The sequence below is a fragment of the Heloderma suspectum genome, chromosome 4 (genome assembly GCF_057233095.1).
Source record: "Heloderma suspectum isolate Gila_16-S chromosome 4, 16-S_ref, whole genome shotgun sequence".
NCBI lineage: Eukaryota > Metazoa > Chordata > Lepidosauria > Squamata > Helodermatidae > Heloderma > Heloderma suspectum.
In genome coordinates, this window is record NC_139461.1 from 144,919,643 (window position 1) to 144,941,096 (window position 21,454).

The window sequence follows — 21,454 nt, forward strand, 5'->3', positions numbered from 1 at the left end:
GGGCGTCAAGGGAAGAGGCAGGCGGGCGACATGGCGGCGGCCGTCCGGCGGCTCGTGGGGCTGGCGAGGCGGACCGGCCCTCTCTTCCCGGGGCCTCGGTGGCGGTAAGACGGGGAAGACGGAGGCCTCCCCTCTGCCCTTCGGGGAGCCGAGCGGGGCTGGGAAAGGGGAGGCTGGGAGGAAGATGCGGGCGGGCCGGGCAGCCTGGAGGGGCCTCAGGCGGAGCCCCGCGCGGGCGGGAAGGCAGGCCTGTGCTCTACGCGACAGACGTGCTTCGGGCGCTGGGCCGCGGACACGCTCGGGAAGCCCTTTCTTCTTCGCGGGAGAGGAGGTGACCTTTCCTCTCTTCCCTTCTCCGCAACGAAACGCTGTTCTCCCCCCGCACTAATTTACTTCTACTTTCCTCCCGCCCCAGTTTTCCTCCCATTTCCTTTTTTGTGTAGTTACTTATTTATTGCTTTTCTGTGCCGCCCACTAGCGAAAGCTCTCTGAGCGGTTGACAAAACAAAACTTAAAACCATAAAATACAATTAACATTGGCAGCGCTCCGGGTGGTGTACAAAATAATTCTAAAGCAGAAAAGCTGATGCATAAGGGAGAAAGAAAAAAAGGTAACGGGCATAAAATACTTGCCTTGGTTAGAGCAAGGCTTAGGGTATTTTCTCCATCAGCACGGTTCTGCCTTGCTGCTCCTCTCTTGCTTAGGGAGCAATCCTATGGGTATAGGCAGCTGCCTCTGAACTTGGAGGCGACTGCCTATCCAATGCAGGGCGGGTGGAGCATGGACAGGAGCTTCTCCTCCATGCTCCGGCTGCCTTGCTTTACCAGCTAGATGGCCAATTTTGGTTGTCTAGCTGAATGGGGGAGCGGGGCTGGATGATGCATAGGAAGCATTGTAACAGCATTTCTGCCGTCCCCACCCCCAGAATGCCCCCTTTCCTCCCGCCCCACGCTGCTCTTCCAAGCGTGGAGCCTGGGACAATCCGTGCTGCTTACAAGGGGGAGGGGGTTTTCTGGGAACCGACCTTGGAGCCCAGGCGCCATGATCAGTTCCCGAAAAATCCTATGGCTGCCTAGCTGCTGTCTAGCGGCCATAGAATTGCGCCCTTAATGTGCCTGGTGCTGCCGCATGTCTGTGTGAAGCTTTTGAAACCCATATGTGTAGCAAGGAGCACTCATTTCTTACCTCTTCTTTGTTTTTTAACACTATTTAGAGTTGAATCTTTGTTCTTTAACTCTGTTTAGAGTTGTGGGCCTCGAAAGTCAAATGAGACGTACTGCCTCTAGTCCAGCTTGCGAGTGTGTGTCTTGTATAGGATTGCCTCAGGTGGAGCAGCAAATGGTGCACCCTTCCAAGGTACAAGGTACCCAAGTTCTTTTGGCACCTGAGGCAGACATTCCAGAAGCATCCCCCCCCCCCCTCCGGCAGTACAAATATAGTATACCGTAGGACTCAGTCCTGGCCCAGTGATCTTAATGTCTTGGATGAAGAGGTGCAGGGAATGCTGATCAGATTTGCAGATGAGGCAAAAGTGGGTAGGATAGCTAATACCCTGGAAGAAAGAAAGAAAATTCGAAGTGATCTTGATAGGCTGGAGCGCTGGGCTGAGAACAACAGAATGAAATGTAATAGGGATAAATGCCAAGTTCTGCACCTAGGAAAAAGAAACCAAATGCACAGTTAACAAGATGGGGGATACTTGGCTCAACAATACTACAAGTAAGAAGGATCTTGGAATTGTTGTAGATCACAAGCTGAATATGAGCCAGCAGTGTGATGTGACTGCAGAAAAGGCAAATGCTATTTGGGGCTGCATTAATAGCTTCCAAATCACATGAAGTACTAGTTCCCCTCTATTCAGCCCTGGTTAGACCTCATCTGGAGTACTGTGACCAGTTCTGGGCACCAGACCTCAAGAAATATGCAGACAAACTGGAAAAGGTTCAGAGGAAGGCAAAGAAGATGATCCGGGGACTGGAAACAAAGCCCTATGTGGAGACACTGAAAGACCTGGGCCTGTTTAGTCTTGAGAAGAGAAGACTGAGGGGAGATATGATAGCGTTCTTCAAGTACTTGAGAGGTTGTCACAGAGAGGAAGGCCAGGACCTCTTCTCGATCATCCCAAGGTGCAGGACATGGAATAATGGGTTTAAGTTACAGGAAGCCAGATTCTGGCTGAACATCAGGAAAATCTTCCTGACTGTTAGAGCAATATGACAATGGAACCAATTCCCTAGGGAGGTAGTGGGCTCTCCCACTCTGGAGGCATTCAAGATGAAGCTCGACAGCCAACTGTCAGGGATGCTTTGGCTTAGATTCCTGCATTGAGCAGGGGGTTGGACTCGATGGTCTTATAGGCCCCTTCCAGTCCTACTCTTCTATGGTTCTATAAAGACGCAATCCTATACATGTTGAGACTGAAAAAAACCCAACAACTCCCATAGCTGGCTGGGGAATGCTGGGACTTGTAGGACTTTTCTCTCTCTAAAAGTGCATAGGATTGCATATATGCTTGTTAGTTAAACCACTGGTGTGTTCAGCATGCCCAGAATCAGCTGCCTGAGGCAGATGCCTCGCTCTACCTAATGGTAGAGCTGGCCCTGCTCTTGAAGTAATGAGCATTCCTTTGCACCCATTTTTCATTCCAACCTTTTCCAGTAGCCTAGCTGTTTGGTCATAGGGTAGTCTGTGATGACCTACAGAAATTCACTACTCAAAGAAATTTACAAATCTGCTTTTACTGCCAACCTTTCTATGGAATCAAAGAGCTTTAATTCACATTACCTCTGCAACTTGCAATTGAAGTTTATATAAATATCTTCAATTGATGAAGATGGTGCTGGTACTTAACCCTTACAGCCCTGAATACCTTGAGACACAAATATCTAAAAGGGTACCTAGTCTTATACCAGCCTGCCCATACTTTAAGTTCATATGCCAAAGCCCTTCTCCATTCTTCCATCTATGGTAAATGAGGCAAAGTGATTTTGAGGCAGTGGCACTCCAGCTATGGAATGCGCACCCTGGTTTGCCTGATGCCAGCACTGCTGTCTTTTTAGGTACCGTGCAAAAATGTCTTTCTTCACTCAGATGTGTTAGCAAATGGCCTCCATATGGGTGTGTAGGCTTACACATGATCTGAGATACACACATCTAAGGAATCTTTTAACTTTGGCAGTAGTGCATCTCAGCAGATTTATCCCAATGATGTGTGTGCACGCACACATGTCTATTCCCGGGGGTGGGGGGCGTATTTAACACATAAGAATCATGAAATGTACATGGTGATCACACTGGGAATTAGCTTATTGGTAGTAGGAGCTATAAAGGAGTTAAGTGCCTCATCCACAGCAAACATCCTAATCCTGTAAAGCAAATAAGCAAATGAATGACATAGACATCTTTTCACAGGACTCAAAAGGTGGGGAAATTAGCTTAAAGGCTGTGTTCAGTGTCTTGACTGCTGTACATGGAAGGCTAGGCCATGGACATGTGTAATGAGTCTTGACTTAAATGGGCAGGGTTCTGGTTCCTAGGGAGCTGTAGAGGTTGGGGCTAGGTAAATCTGGGTTTATCTACAGACTTGAAAGAGTTTTGCAGTTGTTTATGCAAGGCAGGTGCATAGCCCTTGTGCAAGCCAATGTACTGGGACTAGCTTCGCAACACTCACACAACAGGAAAGCAGATAAAGGGGATGGAGGCTACAGTTTGTAGGGAAAGGACCTCTAGAAGGAAGGATAGGACTTGAAAGATACCTCTCAGTGTGCCAGTGAATCCTTCCTGAAGTCAACGCTGGGGTGCAGAAAACTGGTGCAGTTGCTATGGAACGAAGCCTTGAAAAGGCTGGGAGCAGGCTCCACTTCGGCACAAGTGAACTTTGACAGCCAGAAAGATAGGTAGGTTGCTCCCTGTAACTGTAGTTCTCAAAGTGGGCACCTGTGCATTCACACATATGGGCTCTGTGCCTGCACGGAGCCTCCATTTGAGAAACTTCTATAGCTGAGGAGTTTGGGCAGGAACCCTTCCCCCACCATCCCATTGCACATGTTGCTAGACGGTTCTCACTTATTCTCTCAGTTCCTTGAGACCAACATTGTAGCCTCGGAACTGAGAAGAAATACCTTTGGTACCCAGCATCGTACTTGAGTATGACACCAAAGAGGGGATGGTGGGTTGGTTGTGTGAATGCATAGATGACTGTTTGAAAAACTACAGTTACAGGTAACAACCTCGTGGTTGTTACCTGTAAACAGATGGTGCCAGATTCCTGATCCCCTTTAAAAATCTCTCCGCTATTTGATGTGAGAAAACTGAAAACCCCTCAACAGGAGGGTGAAATGCAGAGACAGCAAACAGATATACTCTTAAAGTTGATAGCTTGAGTCCTTTCTCAAATAGGGACAGGATAAACTGGAGGATTTGATGCAAAGAGCACCGGAGCAGGTGAAAACCTTGTGCTCGAGCAAAGGAAGAGAAAGCAGTCCATTTCATTGTATAAGAGTACTGCATGGAAGGCTTACAAGTGGCATTGAGGATGCTCTGTATCAACACCAGGATCAGGTCAGTTTCTGTCACCCAATCTTCCATGTCGTCAAGCGAAGGGTTACTAGGTCTTGGTGTTGGCTCTTCTGTTCTCCCTAGTGAGGCAGGATGGATGCACTGGGAGACGATGGTATCGACCTTGCACCATTCTGAGCAGCAGGACGAACCAAGGCTGATGAGCCACCACAGGGTTACGAGTATGCATTTGCTACCATCTGTTCCAGTCTTTGCCAGGACCTTTGTAATCAGTGGGAACAGAGGGAAAAGGTCTCCCAATGAACTTGTATTGTGGCCTGCCTGGCTGCAAAAGGCTTGGCAAATAGCATTGTGCTGTGTGGCAAAGAGATCCACCTCTGATGTGCCCCAGTGCTGAAAAAGCATCCTCTGGACTGATGTGCCCAACTCCCACTTGTGGGAGGTTAGCCTGGCCAGAGTGAGTTGGTCGGCCAGGACATTGTCCACTCCAGCAACATAAATTGTGACCAGTCTGATCAGATGAGGTACACACCACTGAAAAATATTGAGCGTCAGGGGAGGAGTGGAAGCAGTTTCGTAACTCCTGGTTTGTTTAAGTACATGACCACAGTTGTGTGGTCCAATGTGACCTGGACCAGTCTGCCCACTAGGTCCAGCTCGAATGCCCGAAGGGCTTTGTCCACTGCCTTGAGCTCCAGGCAGTTGATATGTTGTTTTGTCTCTGCAGCCGATTTTTTGGTGGACCGTGAGGCCGGAGCAATGAGCTCCCCATCCCTAGAGCGACACATCCATAGTTACTACTTGGGGTGGAGAAGGTTGAAGAAAGGGCATGCCCTCTGACAGGTTGGCTGGTACCGTCCACCACCACAGGGAGTCCCTGATGTTCTGTGGAAGCTACCTATCTCTGTCACCAGCAAAGTCAGCACCTTCATTCAGTATTGCAGCAGAAAGGCCTGACCCGACTGGGAGTCCAGCAACACCCCAATAAACTGAAGACTTTGGGTAGGCTGTAAGTGAAATTTCTCTAGATTGAGGCAAAAGTCCCAAGCATTGAAGGGGGTTGCAGGTCATCTCTATCTACCAAGGAGACAATTCCTCATCAACGCCACCAGCAGCCAAAGATGGGAACAGACCGCCGCCATGCTCTTGGTGAATACTCTCAGGGCTGTGGCTAGGCCGAAGGGTAGCACTGTGAAGTGCCTCGAGTAGAACTCGTTGCGGAGATGTGAATGCAGAACGGGTATGATGACTTCCTTCCTGAGAAGCATGTTGGCCTCTTGGTGGAGAACAGGTGATGGAGCCATAAATGTCACGGTACCAAGCAGAGGGAGGGTATCGAACTCAATCCTGTAGCCACTCTGTATGATGGAAAGTACCAGGAGTTCGTGGTGATGTTCATCCAGGTAGAGCGAAAATGGGGCAAAACAGTGCAGAAGAGAGGGGGCTGAGCAGCTGGATGAAGAGAAAGAGGTAGACAGTCAAAGATGCCACCTATTTCCTCCATCACCCTTCTGGTGGAAGGAATGGTACTTCAATGCCAAGTAGGGCTTCTTGGATTGTGAAGGCTTGTCACTGCTGTGGGGCAGGAGGTTGGTATGGAGGAGTAGATGGTTGGAACCATCATCGCTGTCATGTGGCTGCAGCTGAAACCCCATGGTACGGGCTGTGGTTCTGGCTTTTTGTACCGAATCCAATGCCTCATCCATTTTGGCATTGAATAAGCCTTGGCCTTCAAAGGGCAGATCCTCTATTCTGACTGAGCTTCCTGAGAAAGTCTCACTGATCTGAGCCATGCGTGTCATCGAAATGCAATGGAGCTTACTAGGACCTTGGCATGACGGTCCACCTGGTGTCTCAAGGTGTTTATCTGCTGTCTGGACAGCTTCATTGCCTCGTTCTGAAATACATGGGCTAAAGTTTTCTTGTCCTCAGGTAGATGGTCAAAAATCTTCCCTACTTTGTCCCAAAGGAACAACTGGTAACCGGACATGACTGCCTGATAGTTGGAAACTTTAAGGCCAAGTGCAGCAGAGGTGTATGTACTGGAGAAACCCAAGAAATCGAGGTATCAGTCCTCCTTATCCACTGGTGAGGAGTGAGCCCTATGGGACTTTCCCTGAGCTGCTTGGACCACAGTCAGATTCAGGGAAGGGTGGTTGAATAAGAATTCTGCATCCACCTCCTGCAGCCAGTGCATCCCCTGGGAGGCATAGTGGAGGGAGCCTTCCATGACTGTTTAATCGTGTCTCACATTGCAGGTAAAAGCAGGATTACTACTGATCTGGTTGCATCTGTGTTGACAGAATCAAAACTGGGTCCTGTACGGTCAGGGCAGCCTGTTGGGTGGCAACTCTCAGTGACTGAGCCATCCTCATGATTTGGTCTGAGAATTGCCTGAGATCTTCTGATAGTGAAATTGCTACGTGAGATGTGCCTGCTCTGTCTGGAGACGATAGGGAAGAATGTTGCAACAAGAGTGATGTGGAATCAGACTCATGTCCCTTTGTGCCAGATAGTGGCGACCTTTCTGTAGGCAGTGGTGGTGACCTTTCTGAAGGCAGTGGTAGGGCTGCTCAATAGCCTGGTCCCATGGACGCTTTGGTGTCTGGGTGGGAGAAGGTAGCATGGCCAAGGCCAGTAAATGTTGCCTGGACAGTGGACGAGGTGGAGGCATCTGAGGAGCTAGTGGGCTCTGCAGCTCTCTGGTAACTGGTGGAGGAGTGAGAAATGTCTTCTGGTTTTCAGGAGGTCTCAAAACTGTAGCCAATGGCCTGGTTCGGTACCAAGCAGCATTAACATTACCCTTTTTGTAAAATTCAGAAGTATTCCTTGTGAATGTTATTTCCATGTTGCTGCAGGAACCTCTGCTGAACTACTGTGAAGGTGAAAACTGATCTTGATACCTAAAACAACCATATAAACCTTCATCTAATAATCAAGAACCACCAAAGAGTTTGATTATACAAATCTGTAGCAAGTTATACATACCAGTAACTGTGTAGGAACACAATAAAAGGCTCTAATTATGAATATATAATTAAAAACCAACCAGATAAATATAAATATTTATATAGCAACCTAGTGTTTCTATTAATAAATATAGCAACCTAGTGTTTCTATTCAACAGTGAATGTAAATATATTGCTCATATAATCTGTAATGAATTCACTGATAGGATCTGTTGTGGGTCTGGAAAACTTAGAACTTCAGTTTAATCATCCCTTGACTAAGCAAGGAAGTAAAATGGGCTGGCTTCTCATCAGGTCCAACTGCTGATGATCTGTACACAGTTTTGCTTCATCAGTATATAGGTTTGCTGCATGATGAGCAAGTCCTTGATTTATTGCCATTTCTCTAAGAGTCAGGAACAAGTTGTTTAATGGCAAGAAGACTGCATAGACAAACTGCACCAGTACAAGAGCAAATCGTATTAAGCAATGCATTAAATGTTTGCCTCGTATATTTTCTTAGTGTAATGTACTCTGTACTAAGATGTACTCTCAGATTGTTGCTTGCTTGAGTTTTGTTGAACCTGATTTTGTTTCAGGACTTCTCAACTGCTTTGCACAATGACACAAGAGAAAAGCACTGGACCAAAGTTGGAAGAGGAACCAAACCAGAGCCACAATGAACAAAAGTCTGATTCTGGCTCTGCTGCGAAGATATTAACAGAGGAAAAAACCAAACTGGAAGAACAATTACAAGAAATTACCGTAAGGATGCTTCTAGCTTGCCTGTTTTACAGCCCTCAAACTGCTTAGTGGATATATATGATACTCAAATTACTTTTCAGAAACTGATTCAGAAATCGCGACTTGAAAGCATCCATTTGTGTTGGGTGAGTACAGTTATTGAGGCCTGAGGATGCAGACAGGATGCTTGGCCATATTTGGCCAACCACCTGTATGCTTCGCTCCAGGTGGTTGTAAGTTCGTCTTTGAGAGCGGGGGTGGTACCAGCCACTGTAAAAGAGGCAATAATGAGGCCATTCCTTAAGAAACCTAACCTGGACCCTGAAGATGAAAGCAACTATAGGCTGGTTGCTAACATTCCCTTCCGGAGCAAGGTGCTCAAGCAAGTAGTTGCTGACCAACTCCAGGCCCTCTTGGATGAAACTGATTTTCTAGATCCATTTCAATCTGGTTTCAGGCCTGGAGAAGTGTGACCCTAATGGTTCTCTTGAACTTCTCAGCAGCTTCTGATACTGAAAATCTTGATATCCTTAGAGATAGGCTGTCTGAGTTGGGATGTGGGACACTGCATTGCAGTGTTTGTGCTCCTACTTGGATGGCTGATTCCAAAACATAGTGCTGGGGGAGTATTGCTCTGCCCTATGGCAATTGTGCTGTGGGCTTTTTCATGGCTGTTTTATCCCCGTGTGTTTCAACAACTACATGAAACAGCTAGGAAAAGTTTTCCAGGGATGTGGGCTTAGGTGTCACCAATATGCAGATGATGTCCAGCTCTGCCTCTCCCTTTCATCTAATAAAGGTGAGGCAGTTGATGATCTGAACCAGTGCTTGGGCAGGTTATTGAACTGGATGAGGGTCAGTAAACAGATTCAATCCAGACAAGATGGAGATGCTTACTGTGGGTTGTCCATCTGTCCAGTTAAGTGGTATTCAACCTGTTTTGGAGGGACTTCCTCTAAAGGAACAGGCACTTCCTCTAAAGGAACAGGTTTGTAGTCTGGAGGTACACGTAGAGCCATCATTGTTTCTAGAGGCACAGGTGGCTTTGGTGGCCCAGAGCACCTTTTATCAACTTTGGCTGATATACCAACTATGACCCTACCTGGAGAGAGATAGCCTTGCAACAGTTATTCACACTCTGGCAACTTCTCATTTGGATTATTGCAAAATGTTATATTATTGTTGTTATTATTACTACCACTACTACTACTATATTTATATCCCACCTTTTCCCCAATATTGGGGCTCAAGGCAGCTTTACAACATTAAAAACTTGTACAGTTAAAACTATAAATAGAAATATGAATAGAAATGTACGAAAGTTAAAATATAATTAAATCATCAATATTAAAATTGTAAAAATATCAAAACATTAAAAGACAACAAGAAAAATAGTATCCATCTGTCATATTTTCACAGGTCCAGACTAGTTATCCCCAAAGGCCTGCTGGAACAAAAAAGTTTTTACATGCCTATGAAAACATATCAAGGAGGGTGCCACTTTCGCCTCCCTGGGAAGGGAGTTCCAGGGCCTTTGGGCAGCCACTGAGAAGGCCCTCTCCTGCGTTCCCATCTGGCGTGCCTGTATGGTGGTGGGACGGCAAGAAGGGCTTCCCCTGAAGATCTCAGGGCACGAGTAGGCTCATAGGGGAGGACCCGAGCCATATAGGGCTTTATAGGACATGACCAGCACTTTGAATTGTGCCCAGAAACAGACTGGGATCCAGTGAAGCTGTTTTAACAGGGGAGTTGTATGCTCCCTGTAACCAGCCCATCAGCAGTCTGGCAGCAGCTCTTTGAACCAGCTGAAGTTTCCAAGCAGCCCCATGTAGAGCCCGTTACAGTAATCCAAACAGGATCTAACTAAGGCATGTGTTACTGTGGCCAAGTCAGAAATCTCAAGGAATGGGCACAGCTGGCACACCAGCTTTAACTGTGCACATGCACTCTTGGCCACCACTGAAACCTGGCATCCAGGCTCAGGGCTGAATCCAGAAGTACACCCAAGCTGTGAACCTGAGTCTTCAGGAGGAGCATAACCCCATCCAGCACAAGTTGAATCCCTATTCCCTGATCTACCTTTCGACTGACCAGGAGCACCTTTGTCTTGTCTAGATTAAGCTTCAATTTGTTTGCCCTCATCCAGTCCATTACTGCCGACAGACACCAGTTTAGCACCCCAACAGCTTTCTTGGAATTAGATGGAAAGGAAAAGTAGAGTTGGGTGTCGTCAGCGTACTGGTGACACCGAACCCCGAAACTCCGGACAACCTCTCCCAGTGGTTTCATGTATATGTTAAATAGCATGGGGGACAAAACAGAACCCTGAGGGACTCCACAAGCCAATGGCCAGGGAGGCAAACAGAAGCCCCCCAGCACCACATTCTGGGTCCGCCCCTTCAAGAAGGAATGGAGCCACTGTAAAACAGTGCCTCCAAGTCCCATCCCAGAGAGGTGGCCCAGAAGGATACCATGGTCGATGTTATCGAAAGCCGCTGAGAGGTCCAGCAGAACCAACAGGGACACACTCCCCCTGTCTAGTTCCCAGCGTAGGTCATCCTCCAAGACAACCAAAGCTATTTCTGTCCCATAACCAGGTCTGAAGCCAGATTGAAATGGATCTAGATAATCTGTCTCATCCAGGAATCCCTGGAGTTGGGAGGCCACCACACGCTCCAATATCTTGCCCAGATATGGAATATTGGAGACTGGCCGATAATTATCCAATATGGTGGGGTTCAGGGAGGGCTTTTTTTTTAACAAAGGTCTCACCACCGCCTCTTTCAGGCAGGCTGGAACTCTGCCTTGCCTAAGGGGGCATTAACCACTCCCCTTACCTACTCAGCCAGTCCACCTCTGGCGGCTTTTATGACATCTAGAACACACGTGGTGGCTCTCACCTCTCCCAGGATCCTGTCCTCATCCTCAGGCTGTACAAATTGAAAGTATCCAACAACACTGGACAAGCAGGGGCCAAAGTTACATCCACTGGCTCTGTATCAACTATAGCATCCAAGTCAGAGTGGTTCCAAGCCATTTTGTCTGCAAAGTGCTGAGCAAATTGTTCACAGCTGGCTGTCGAGAGGTTTAAATTATCCTCTTGTGGGCTGGTATGTAAAAGACCCCCAACCACTCGAAACAGTGGTTATACATGGGGCTGCCTTTGAAAAGTCTGGAAACTACAGTTAGTCCAGAATAAGATGGGTAGATTGCAAACTGGGACAAGCCAATGTGATCATATTACACCATTACTTCTCCATCTGGCTGCCAGTTTCTGGGCCCAAATCAAAGTGCTTTAAAGCCCTAAACAGCTTGGGGCCAGGTTACCTGAAGGAACATCTCCTCTCATATTTAGCTTTGTTTGTTTGTTTGTTCAGTCATTAAGTCATGTCCGACTCTTCATGACCCCATGGACCATAGCATGCCAGGCCTTCCTGTCCTCCACTCTCTCCCGGAGTGTGCTCAAGTTCATATTCATTGCATCGGTGATGCTATCTAGCCATCTCATCCTCTGCCGTCCCCTTCTCTTTTTGCCTTCAATCTTTCGCAGCATCAGGGTCTTTTCCAGTGAGTTTTCTCTTCGCATTAGGTGGCCAAAATATCATATTTACCTACTTAGACATTAAAGTCTGAGGCCCTCTTCCAGATGCTCCCACCAAATGAGGCAAGGTGGGTGGCTATAAGATAGAGGGGCTTTTCAGTGATAGAACCCGATTTGTGGAATACTCTTCCCAGAGAGCCTGGCACCTATGTTATGATATATTTGGCACCAGGTGAAGACCTTTTTATTCTCCCATGCATTTTACAAACTGTTCTTAAGTGCTTTTAGTACTTTATTCTGCTGCTGGATTTAATTTTTTATGTGCTAGAATGGTTTTATTATTTGCTGCTACTTTTATCTTGGTTTTATTTTGTGTTGTCTTTATTCCTTATTTTAATGTTTTAATGTTATGTTTTGAATATATTGTCCACTGCTCAGAGCTTTGGTTATTGGGTAGTTTAGAAGTAAATAAATAAAAAGGGAAAGATGCAAGAGCATGTATATAAATCACTTTAAATGGCTTGAGACCCTTCTGAATTCAATACAGGTAGTCCTCAGTTTTTTCCCCACTGGTGAGGAAAAGTTAGGTTTCCTCGTCGTGTAAAGAGAGTATTATTAGATTTTACTGTGTATCCAATTAAGAAAAATGCTGGTTTGGCTTCTGAATAGCATTTTAAATCTTTTACTGTTAATTGTTTAGGTAAATGGATCCAGGTGGCACAAAAAAGGGGGACTGTCCCATGGCTTGCATTATGGGCTAATGGTCCGCATATACAGTGTGTTCATGGCACAGGGTCTATGAGCTAGAAATACCTAGAGTAAACAGGTCACTCTTGAAAGGTGGCAAATTGTTGTAGGATTATAGAATAGCAAATGGTTGAAGTAAATTATGTATGCGTGGCTTAGATTTGTATCCTGATTTTGACTAGCGACCTCCATGTGCCATACCATTCATGACGTTCCATTGTAAAACCTTACACTTAAGGCGGTGGGGAAGAGAGCCCATTTGAATGAGGAGCAAACATAGGATGATGTGTTTTGTTTGCTTGTCCCTCCTAGATCCTACAACAAAAGGCAGTTGGTCTTTTAACATCACTGTTTTTTCTTTTCCAGGACAAGTATAAACGTGCCCTGGCAGATGCAGAAAATCTGCGGCAGAGAACTCAAAAGCTGGTAGAAGAAGCAAAGTTATATGGTAGGTGTAGGCTTTACTTGTTGGTACTAGAACTGAGGCACCATAATAAACTTAAGTGAAGCATGGAAATTTGGAAATCATAATGCCACTCCATGCACATATCATGATGCTTTAAGAGAGACTGAAACACATGGACCGTACAAGTATTATTTTCAGTAGGTGGGTTGCATCACTGGGTAAAACTATAGTTTTCTCTTATTTAGGTTTTGTAAAAATGGGAGGAAAAGAGGCCAAATGCAGAGGACTGAGATGGAAATTTGTGCACCCCTGAAAGACAAACTTCCAGACATCCCTTTCTTATACAAAAATTAAACATACAGGTAGAGATGTAAAATTTTGAAGCCATGGAAAAAAACTTTTTTTTCCGGAAAGAAAAGAAATTCGGGGGCAAATTGAAAAATAAGCGATACTTAGTTTTGGAATGGAAATAAGGGATGGAAGGAGTAACAGTGCTGGAACTCTTACAGGGAGGATTAAAAAAACATTTTCCCCATGGCTTCATTATTTCCAGAGATTTTACAGTCTTTCTATAAAAGTGTTCTGATTACGTAGTTTTTAGAAATCGTTTTGGGGGGAGTAAAAGCTGGGTAACAATATATAAACAACATGTCTTAAATTCTTAAAGAAAATACTTCATAATATAAAGTTGTTCATTATTTTGGCAAAAAACAAAAGTGGTCCTTGGGGAAAAAAACGGGGGGGGGGGGGTCCAACTTTTCCCAGTTTTTTCCCCCCCAGGACTTCATATCTCTACATATAGGAGATCTGCTGTCATCTTTAGCATCTAGTCATTCTAAAGAGAAGGGAAAATGAACATAATTTTGTACTGTAGGTGAGTCCCATATTACATGTTGAAGGTAAGTCTGAAAAAGCTTAAGCTGCTGGTAATGCTCCAGGTAATGTTTTATACTCCAATTCTGTAGACATGTATAAACACATTGGGTTGGATCCAGACTAAGTTAGTCAACGTTTAGTCCCATTGAAGTCAGTGGTACTGAAGTTAATCATGACTAGTCCTGTTGATTTAAATGGGAATAAAGCATGACTTGCTTGGTCTGTATCTAACGTATTCAATTTCAATCTGTTATGGCTAAATCTGAATAATTGAGATTCAGTGACACAGATTTTTGGTATCAATAATACTTGGCGTGTTTCCATCCCTAAACTCTGAATCCTGGAAGCAAATCTAAAACTATTGTTTTACAGTCAGTTGAAATGTCAACACATCTTTAAGGATAGACTAAAAATTTAATGTGGTTTTCCACTTTAGGAATTCAAAGTTTCTGCAAGGACTTGCTGGAAGTTGCTGATGTTCTGGAAAAAGCAACCGAGTCTGTTCCCAAAGAGGAACTCAAGGATGAAAACCCTCATCTGAAAAACCTTTATGAAGGTCTTGCCATGACAGAAGTTCAAATACAGAAAGTGTTCAAAAAACATGGTTTGATGAAACTGAATCCTCTTGGAGCCAAATTTGATCCTTACGAACATGAAGCATTATTCCATGTTCCCATGGAAGGCAAAGAGCCCAGCACTGTTGCTTTAGTATCTAAGGTTGGCTATAAGTTGCATGGCCGTACTTTGAGGCCTGCTTTAGTAGGAGTTGTGAAAGAACCTTAGCAGTCCAATTTGAAAGAATTAAAAAGTGCCACACAACTACTAGATTCTTTAGAACTATTGGATAATGCCCCACTAAACAAAGTGATGATTCAAGAAAAGATGCGAGAGGCCAAACTAAATGATGGGTGGGGCAGCAATGCAGATGAAGAAAGTTTGAAAACATGTTTTTAAATTAATACAGATAATGTGGAGAGACTACAAAGTCAGTGGTATAAACTACAAGTCATCTGTACCCTCTGATTAATATTGTGATTAATCAAAGGCATTTTGTATTGTAATTGGGTAATTTAATAAGAATAATTCAGTGTGGATTGTTGTCCACAATGAAAGCCTTTAAACTTTCAGTGTCATGTTATATTTATACCTCTACAGCAGCATTTTTTGCTCATTCCTTTATGAATAGAGGGTTGGACACCAGTCCAACATCTACTTAATTGCTTTTGTTCTCATGGAAGGCATCTAATAATTGTATGACACTGAAATAACAGAAAAGTTTTAAAATACTGTCAACCTTTTCCATATTTAACTTAGTATTAAATGTCATTTCAGAGCTGCACAGTGTTAATTGCTATACAAACTTATTGGAGCAATTTCAAAGAAACAAATAAGCAAGTTCATTACGGATCTGTTTGTATACACTCAACTGGATCATACAGTTAAAGAGTCCATACACATTGACCTTCCTGAAGTTCCTCTGGCACATACAGGGGAGTGTGGGAGGGCTGGGGCTGTGCACCTGCCTGATGCAAAATAAGAACATGTTGTCATTTGAATCAGAGGGTGTGTCTGTGCTTGTCCACAAATACAGTTGCCTAGAGGGGATTGCTGGTGACGTCTGTGTTTGTGGAACCCTGGCTGTTAACATTGTAGGTACTTTGAATGAAACACTATAATGCTTCTGTTTAACTCTTTCTTGCAAGGCTCTCTTTTCTACATCTGTATTAATTTATACTCGAAGCAAAGCTAAATCTTGCGACTGAGCTATAATATTTGATCTCAGAAAGACTTGTTGTTCAAATGAGGATGTAGGCTTTTTTAAAAACTGAGATGTGTATGTTAATCCTGACTTTTAAAAGGCCAGATTAGATGTTACACTAAACATGTGGCAACCAACATTAATTTGGTCCTTAGAGAAGTACTTGTGTGTTATATTCCCCCCACCCCCTGCCCATCATGCAGAAATCTCTCCTCCGTAGCTGAATTGTACAGCCAACGATGGCTTCTGTAGGCCTGTCGAACACATTCCAGACATCCAGAAGCATGACAAACTACTGTAACACCTTTTTCAAGCTGATTTAAGGTATACATTTCCATAGGCAGCAGCCTAAATACCATGTTGACAAGGAATCAGGCTTGCAAATAAGCAATTTCTATTCACCCCAGTCAGTTACAGATCCAGACTGATCTGTAACTGTTTACAATGGGTCCCCAACAAGAGTCTAGCTTTCTAAAAATCGAATCTATAGCATAAGCCCAGTGAGCTTCTAGTGCACTTGGGTGTATGCCTGATCTGAGAAGGCACTGTCTTTCACACTGAGATGGAGTCATTTAAATTATTGGAAAGGTTAGTGATTAGTTGTTTTGTGTCCCATGATAAGCTGCTGCTACAGAGACGGAGAGAGGGGATCTTCTAATGCTGGCACCAGAACTGGAGGAGACAGAATGGAGATATCCAGCTCCAGAAATCTTCTATTCTTTATTATGACTGCCAGTTTAGGCAAAATAATTTTCTTGCTCTGGGTTGTATCCAATGTTAGTCCTACTTAGACTAGACCCATTAAAACGAATGAGACTTAAGTTAGGCATGACCAACTTATATCCGATTAATTTAAATGGGTCTACTCTAAGTAGGACTAATCAAACAATCCAAGGGGTACTAGCAACTCAAGCTTTCTAGTTAAATATGGCAAGGGGTTTTTCACTTCTATTTTTAATTCTGGAGTAATAATATAACTTTTTGTTACAGAAATATTTTACAGTATAGTTAGTGAAGTACTATTATCTAATTTGGTTTTTCTGGGGGTGTGTTAATATACTCATTTGTACCAAAGCAACTGTCCACCTTTGGGTTCTATAGTGTATTATTTGTTAACTTATTCTTCAGACCAACTTTGATTTTACTTTGAATTGGAGTTCATTAGCCCAGTCCTAGGAGATCTCTGTACATTGTAGTTTGCACAAATTATCCAGCCAGAAGCACATGATGAATGCACTTTCGAAATCTATCTCTTCTATGAGAATAGGGATGCCCATCTACGGCCAGCCATTTTATGTTATTAGTTGCCCGCATCTGCAGTGGAGCAAGACCCCTATTTTAAACTCTAAATATACAGCCCAGAGCAGACAAGAGTTAAGTTTTGCTGTATTTCCGGTGTATTTTGTTTGGCTTTGTGGTTGCTAGGTTCCAACTTTGAGGGTGAGGATTATCAGTGCCCTGCAGGAGAGAGAGAAATATTTATAAGGAGATACTAGTTAGGTAGTAAGTATATATTGCTTGGAAATGATTTGCCTCTAATGTGCACAAATACTGTAAGCTGGGTTGGACCAGAAGAATTCAGTGGGAAAAACTTAAGTGCAAAATTAAAGCAATAAGGTGAGGACAAGTTAACACCCCCCACAAATTATGAACTTGATCAGTAGTGGTAATTTGGCACAACATTCATACTGAGTACACTTTATGCCTTTTTCAAAGTATGTAAGTAATAAAATCTCAATTATGTCCATGTACTCTTTCAACTGCTGTAGGCCACGAAATAATTGTGTGCTCTTGGTATGCCCATATTTCTCCAATGGATTTCAGTCACTGTAAGGAAATAGTTCAGTTTACTTCTAAATCATCTTAATGAAACAGTGATATTAAAGTATTTATTCACTATTTTTAGTAAGAGGCTTTGCAGGAATGTTTGCTTTCATATGAAAGTGCTCGCTGTAAAAGCCTTGCAGAAGTGTAATAAATATTCACACATTTAAACGTTCAGATTATCAATAAGTTATATTTAGCACCAGTTGCTCTTCTCAAGCAACAACAAAGGGCTAACAACAGAATTTAAGGCGTACATGAATCCTGTCTATCTGTGAGATTCTTTTAAATGATCTATCAGGTGTATTGATAGCACACAGGAGACTAAAATCAATTATTGATGGATCTAGACCTAAATAAAGTAGACGTTCAGATAATGGCACCCATGAAACAAAGTCTCAGAATGTTTAAAAGGTTAGGAAGAACAAGATAACTCTGCCATTCCTGAGAGTTAGTTGTCTTAAGCCTCACTGAAGACAGTGGGACCAAGTGTCTCAGGACTAAGGCCAAAATCTGTAGCTGTGTATCTACTACATAATTCCTCAAAGCTTGTGACCAGAGTTCTCTTCTTGTCAAAACAAAATAGTATACAATTAAAGTCACTTCTAAAGTGAGGCAAAGGCTTAACTTTTATCAATCCCAAGAGAAGCACACAAACTGAAAAGGAACACTACTTATTTCCTCAGGGACTGGCCTTTGCACCATTACTATTTCATTAACTGCTGGAAAGTGGGATGTGCCATAGTTACACAGCTGTGGCTATACAGAGTTAACAAAAGATTAGTGATTAAACAGCAGCAAAAGGCTACTTGTAGCAGGTGGGTTAGATCTACAAATGCAGCAGAATGAGATGACAGAATATACCACTATCGACCATGCATGGTATGTAATTTTTCAATGCTTCCCCCCACCCCATGTATTAAATTAGCATATATCAGCAAGGAGGTTGTGCTAAATCTCCCTGTGATATTATAGTTTATTACATGGAGAAAGCATTTAAAATGCAATCCACTACCTGGAAGAGTTCCAGAATTCTATGTAATTGTCTATCAGCTCTGAACTCAGGGGTCTGAGCACACAGAAAACTTTTAAGGCTGTAATCATAAGCACATTTACTAGGGAGTAAAATCAAGGGAACAGCTGAAGAAACAAGTTACTGCAACTTGTGCTGCGTATGTGGTACTTTGACTTGTATTTTCCCAGAAGGATTCTTCTTGTAGATACCAAGCTCAGTAACAGCAGCATAGCTCATAATCTCCAGCAGAATAGAGCAGAAGCATTGCTTTAGCATTTGTCTTTATCACCACAATCCTTGCTGTACAGAGGGGGGGCTTACATGTATCCAGGCATGCTTTCAACTTTTATACACTATACTGCAAAACTGCTTGTGGAGCACCCCTCTCAAGTTTAAAAAGCATCTAGGGTGATGCAGGAAGTGCTGCTCTTTTAAAAGAAGGCCACTCCACACAGAGTAAAGATCCCTTGATTGTGGTTACAGTGAAGTCCAGTTTGTTCCAACTGCTGAGAAAGGGGCAACAGATGAGTGAGTACAGCCACTTTCAAAGCAGCAGCCCATCTTGTTTGCTTTATATCAACTACTTGCTGTCACAATAGCATGCGGCACCTTATCCTAAATTTGGCCTGCACAACTTGTAAACCAGTAAGTCCAAACACAGCCCCCCACTTTTGCTGCTTGATACTGAAAAAGATAAGGCAGCTGTCACACCCCTATCAGGCCACAGTACATGTCTGGTGGACTACGTTTGGACTGGTCAGTCACAAGTGGTGCAGACTTATCCTAAGCATATTATGTGGCAGCACATTCCACTGAATGCAGTAGGCCCTACTGCCATATGGTTCGGATCATACCCATTTCTGTGCATGACATTTCCACTTGAATCAAGTGAAATAAGGTACATGCACAGATTCCTCCTGGCACTTTTCTAACCATAGGAAAGAGCAGCGCTAGTACACACATCAGAGCACCTAGCTAGCTGCCACAAAGTTTAGAACTGGGATGCCAATTATTTGCCGAAGGGTTTCCAATGAGTCTACTTAATTAGGTGGGGGGAACCAATCTACCACCCTAAAAAATGTATCACCAGCGTGTTGTACGCAAGCAAGTAAGCGGAGAAAAGTTCTAATGCCGTCTTACATTGTATCCTCTATGCTCTGCTCCCAGTATAGCAGAATACTTCGCTTTGCTAATGAATATAAAAAGCTCACAGCTAAAGGTATTCAGCAAGAAATCCTAATTTCTTTGTGCTTTTGTAGTTCAGTATCCAGGATTTAGTACACATGCTGCCCAATTCTACGCAGGTTTACTCAACAGCAAGTACCACATAATTTGGTGGGACTTACTCCCAAGTAAATGTGCAAAGGATGGTAACCTCAGCCGGCACTATATCCAAAACACAAGCTGAAGGTCTTGTCCCTCTACACAAATAGCTTGTACAGCAGAGGTGGAGCTCAGTAACTACTGTCCAGGTTCCACATTTCACCTTTGATAGACTAGTCAACAGATAGCCACCTCGCCCACAGTTTTTAAAGATGACTTCCTGGTGTGTCACAGGGTAAGATTCTGCATGATCCACTACAGAAAATTCCAGTTGTGGAGGATTGTGAGCTTTTACAAGCGAAATCTTAGGTGGTTTTGTGTGTTTTTTAAAAAAGGAGGCAGGTTAACAGACTACTCTGAGCAATGATAGGTCCTTTGTTCATTCTGATGTTATTTCAAAGCAGACATACAAGATTCAAGAAGCATCCCTGGATATCCAACCGCTTTCTGTTAAGAAATTCAAAATCCTTTTCTTTAGCACCTTATCCAAGTAACTAGGAAGGCGACTTTTTGATGGAATGCCCTGTCTTTTTTGGAGATGATCTTTAATGATAATAGTTTTAACAGTCACGTAACGTGCTGGACTCAGATTAATAGAGCTACAAAGTACTTTCTCTCGGTCAGATAACATCTCAAAGCCAGGGAGATTTTCAATTGCAGCAAATTCCCCATCTTTACCATCTTCCTTTCCTCTCTTAGAAGTACTAATATTTTTATTTTCTTTCCTTTTCTCTCGTTTATGTCTAGCTGCTTCATATTCTGCAGACTCTTCCATTTTTGTTATACCATTCCGTCGATACCGCTGTAGTTCCCTGATCTTGGTTCGAAGGACTTTCTCTTTGTGTAGGTTTTCAAAGAAATCATCAAACTCTTTGCAAGACATAAACTGATAGAGAGATCTCAGTTTTAACCTCAGCTCTTTTTCTTCTTTCGTGATTTTGCGTTTTGAAGGTTTTTCTTTGTCTCTTCTGTCCTTCCCTAAAAAAGCAGGAACCAAGTTGTAGTCACGGGCAATGTTCTTTCGTCGCTGCCTCTCTTTCAATTTTCTTACATACATGTCCACATGAGCTCTTTTTAATTCTATTTCCACATCATCATCATCATAATTAACTGAAAGTCCACTAATTAGAGCCTCAGCAACTTGGTCATACTCAATCTCATAATCGTCTCGAAGTGGCATATATCCCAGCTGTTGTTGTTCATCCACCGATATGTCTAGAGGCGGCAGAGGCATGGTTAGGCTAGGAGAAAGCGGACCACCACTTGGACAGGTGTGATCAGTCACTCTGTTTGGGATAATGTCAGGGATGCAGGCTTTTCCAAGATTACCATGTATATACATGCTTACATAGTGTTCCATCACTTCCTGAGGAGTTCGAGATGCTCCAACATGAGCAGCCATATCTTCCTAAAATAAAAACGTATATGGAGCTTATACAATAACATCCCATATATATATATATATACACACACACACACACATATACACACACACACAAAATATAGATACAAGTACAGTGCTGTTTCGTCATAAAACTAGAGAGTAATATATCACATTATTCCTACTTCTAGATATAGTGAATGTAGACTTCAGGATGCCAGGGTTTGTTCATACCAATGGCCTACCCCAAAGTAGCAACCCCAGTTAATTTGTATTCATATAAAAATTAAATCCTAAACTGGAGGCAGTTCTATCCATTCCTTATCAGTTAACATCTGGCACATACAAAGAAAGTTTCTAACAAAGAATAT

General features: G+C 43.4%; 2 protein-coding genes across 6 annotated transcripts in view; one reads left to right on the forward strand and one right to left on the reverse strand.

Annotated features, from left to right (window-relative positions):
- The window catches only part of GRPEL1 (GrpE like 1, mitochondrial), a 28,734-nt gene continuing 7,280 nt past the window's right edge, over positions 1–21,454 (forward strand). The window contains exons 1-5 of one of the 4 annotated variants that reach the window (XM_084850784.1): positions 1–104; positions 1,246–1,357; positions 8,067–8,232; positions 12,866–12,947; positions 14,218–17,240. In XM_084850784.1, coding sequence (XP_084706910.1) covers positions 8,089–8,232; positions 12,866–12,947; positions 14,218–14,564 — 573 coding nt within the window. In that variant the 5' untranslated portion in view covers positions 1–104; positions 1,246–1,357; positions 8,067–8,088 and the 3' untranslated portion in view covers positions 14,565–17,240. Of the gene's footprint in view, positions 1,358–8,066; positions 8,233–12,865; positions 12,948–14,217; positions 17,241–21,454 lie in introns of those variants that run through there. The other 3 variants (XR_014790315.1, XM_084850785.1, XM_084850783.1) reach the window with 3 other exon arrangements.
- The window catches only part of TADA2B (transcriptional adaptor 2B), a 22,370-nt gene continuing 2,072 nt past the window's right edge, over positions 1,157–21,454 (reverse strand). The window contains exons 2-3 of one of the 2 annotated variants that reach the window (XR_014790314.1): positions 19,520–21,110; positions 1,157–16,998 (exon numbers count right to left, since the gene is read on the reverse strand). Coding sequence is in view for 1 of the 2 variants with exons in the window: in XM_084850782.1 (XP_084706908.1) it covers positions 20,118–21,110 (993 nt within the window). In the remaining variant the exon portion in view is untranslated. Of the gene's footprint in view, positions 21,111–21,454 lie in introns of both variants that reach the window. The other variant, XM_084850782.1, reaches the window with a different exon arrangement.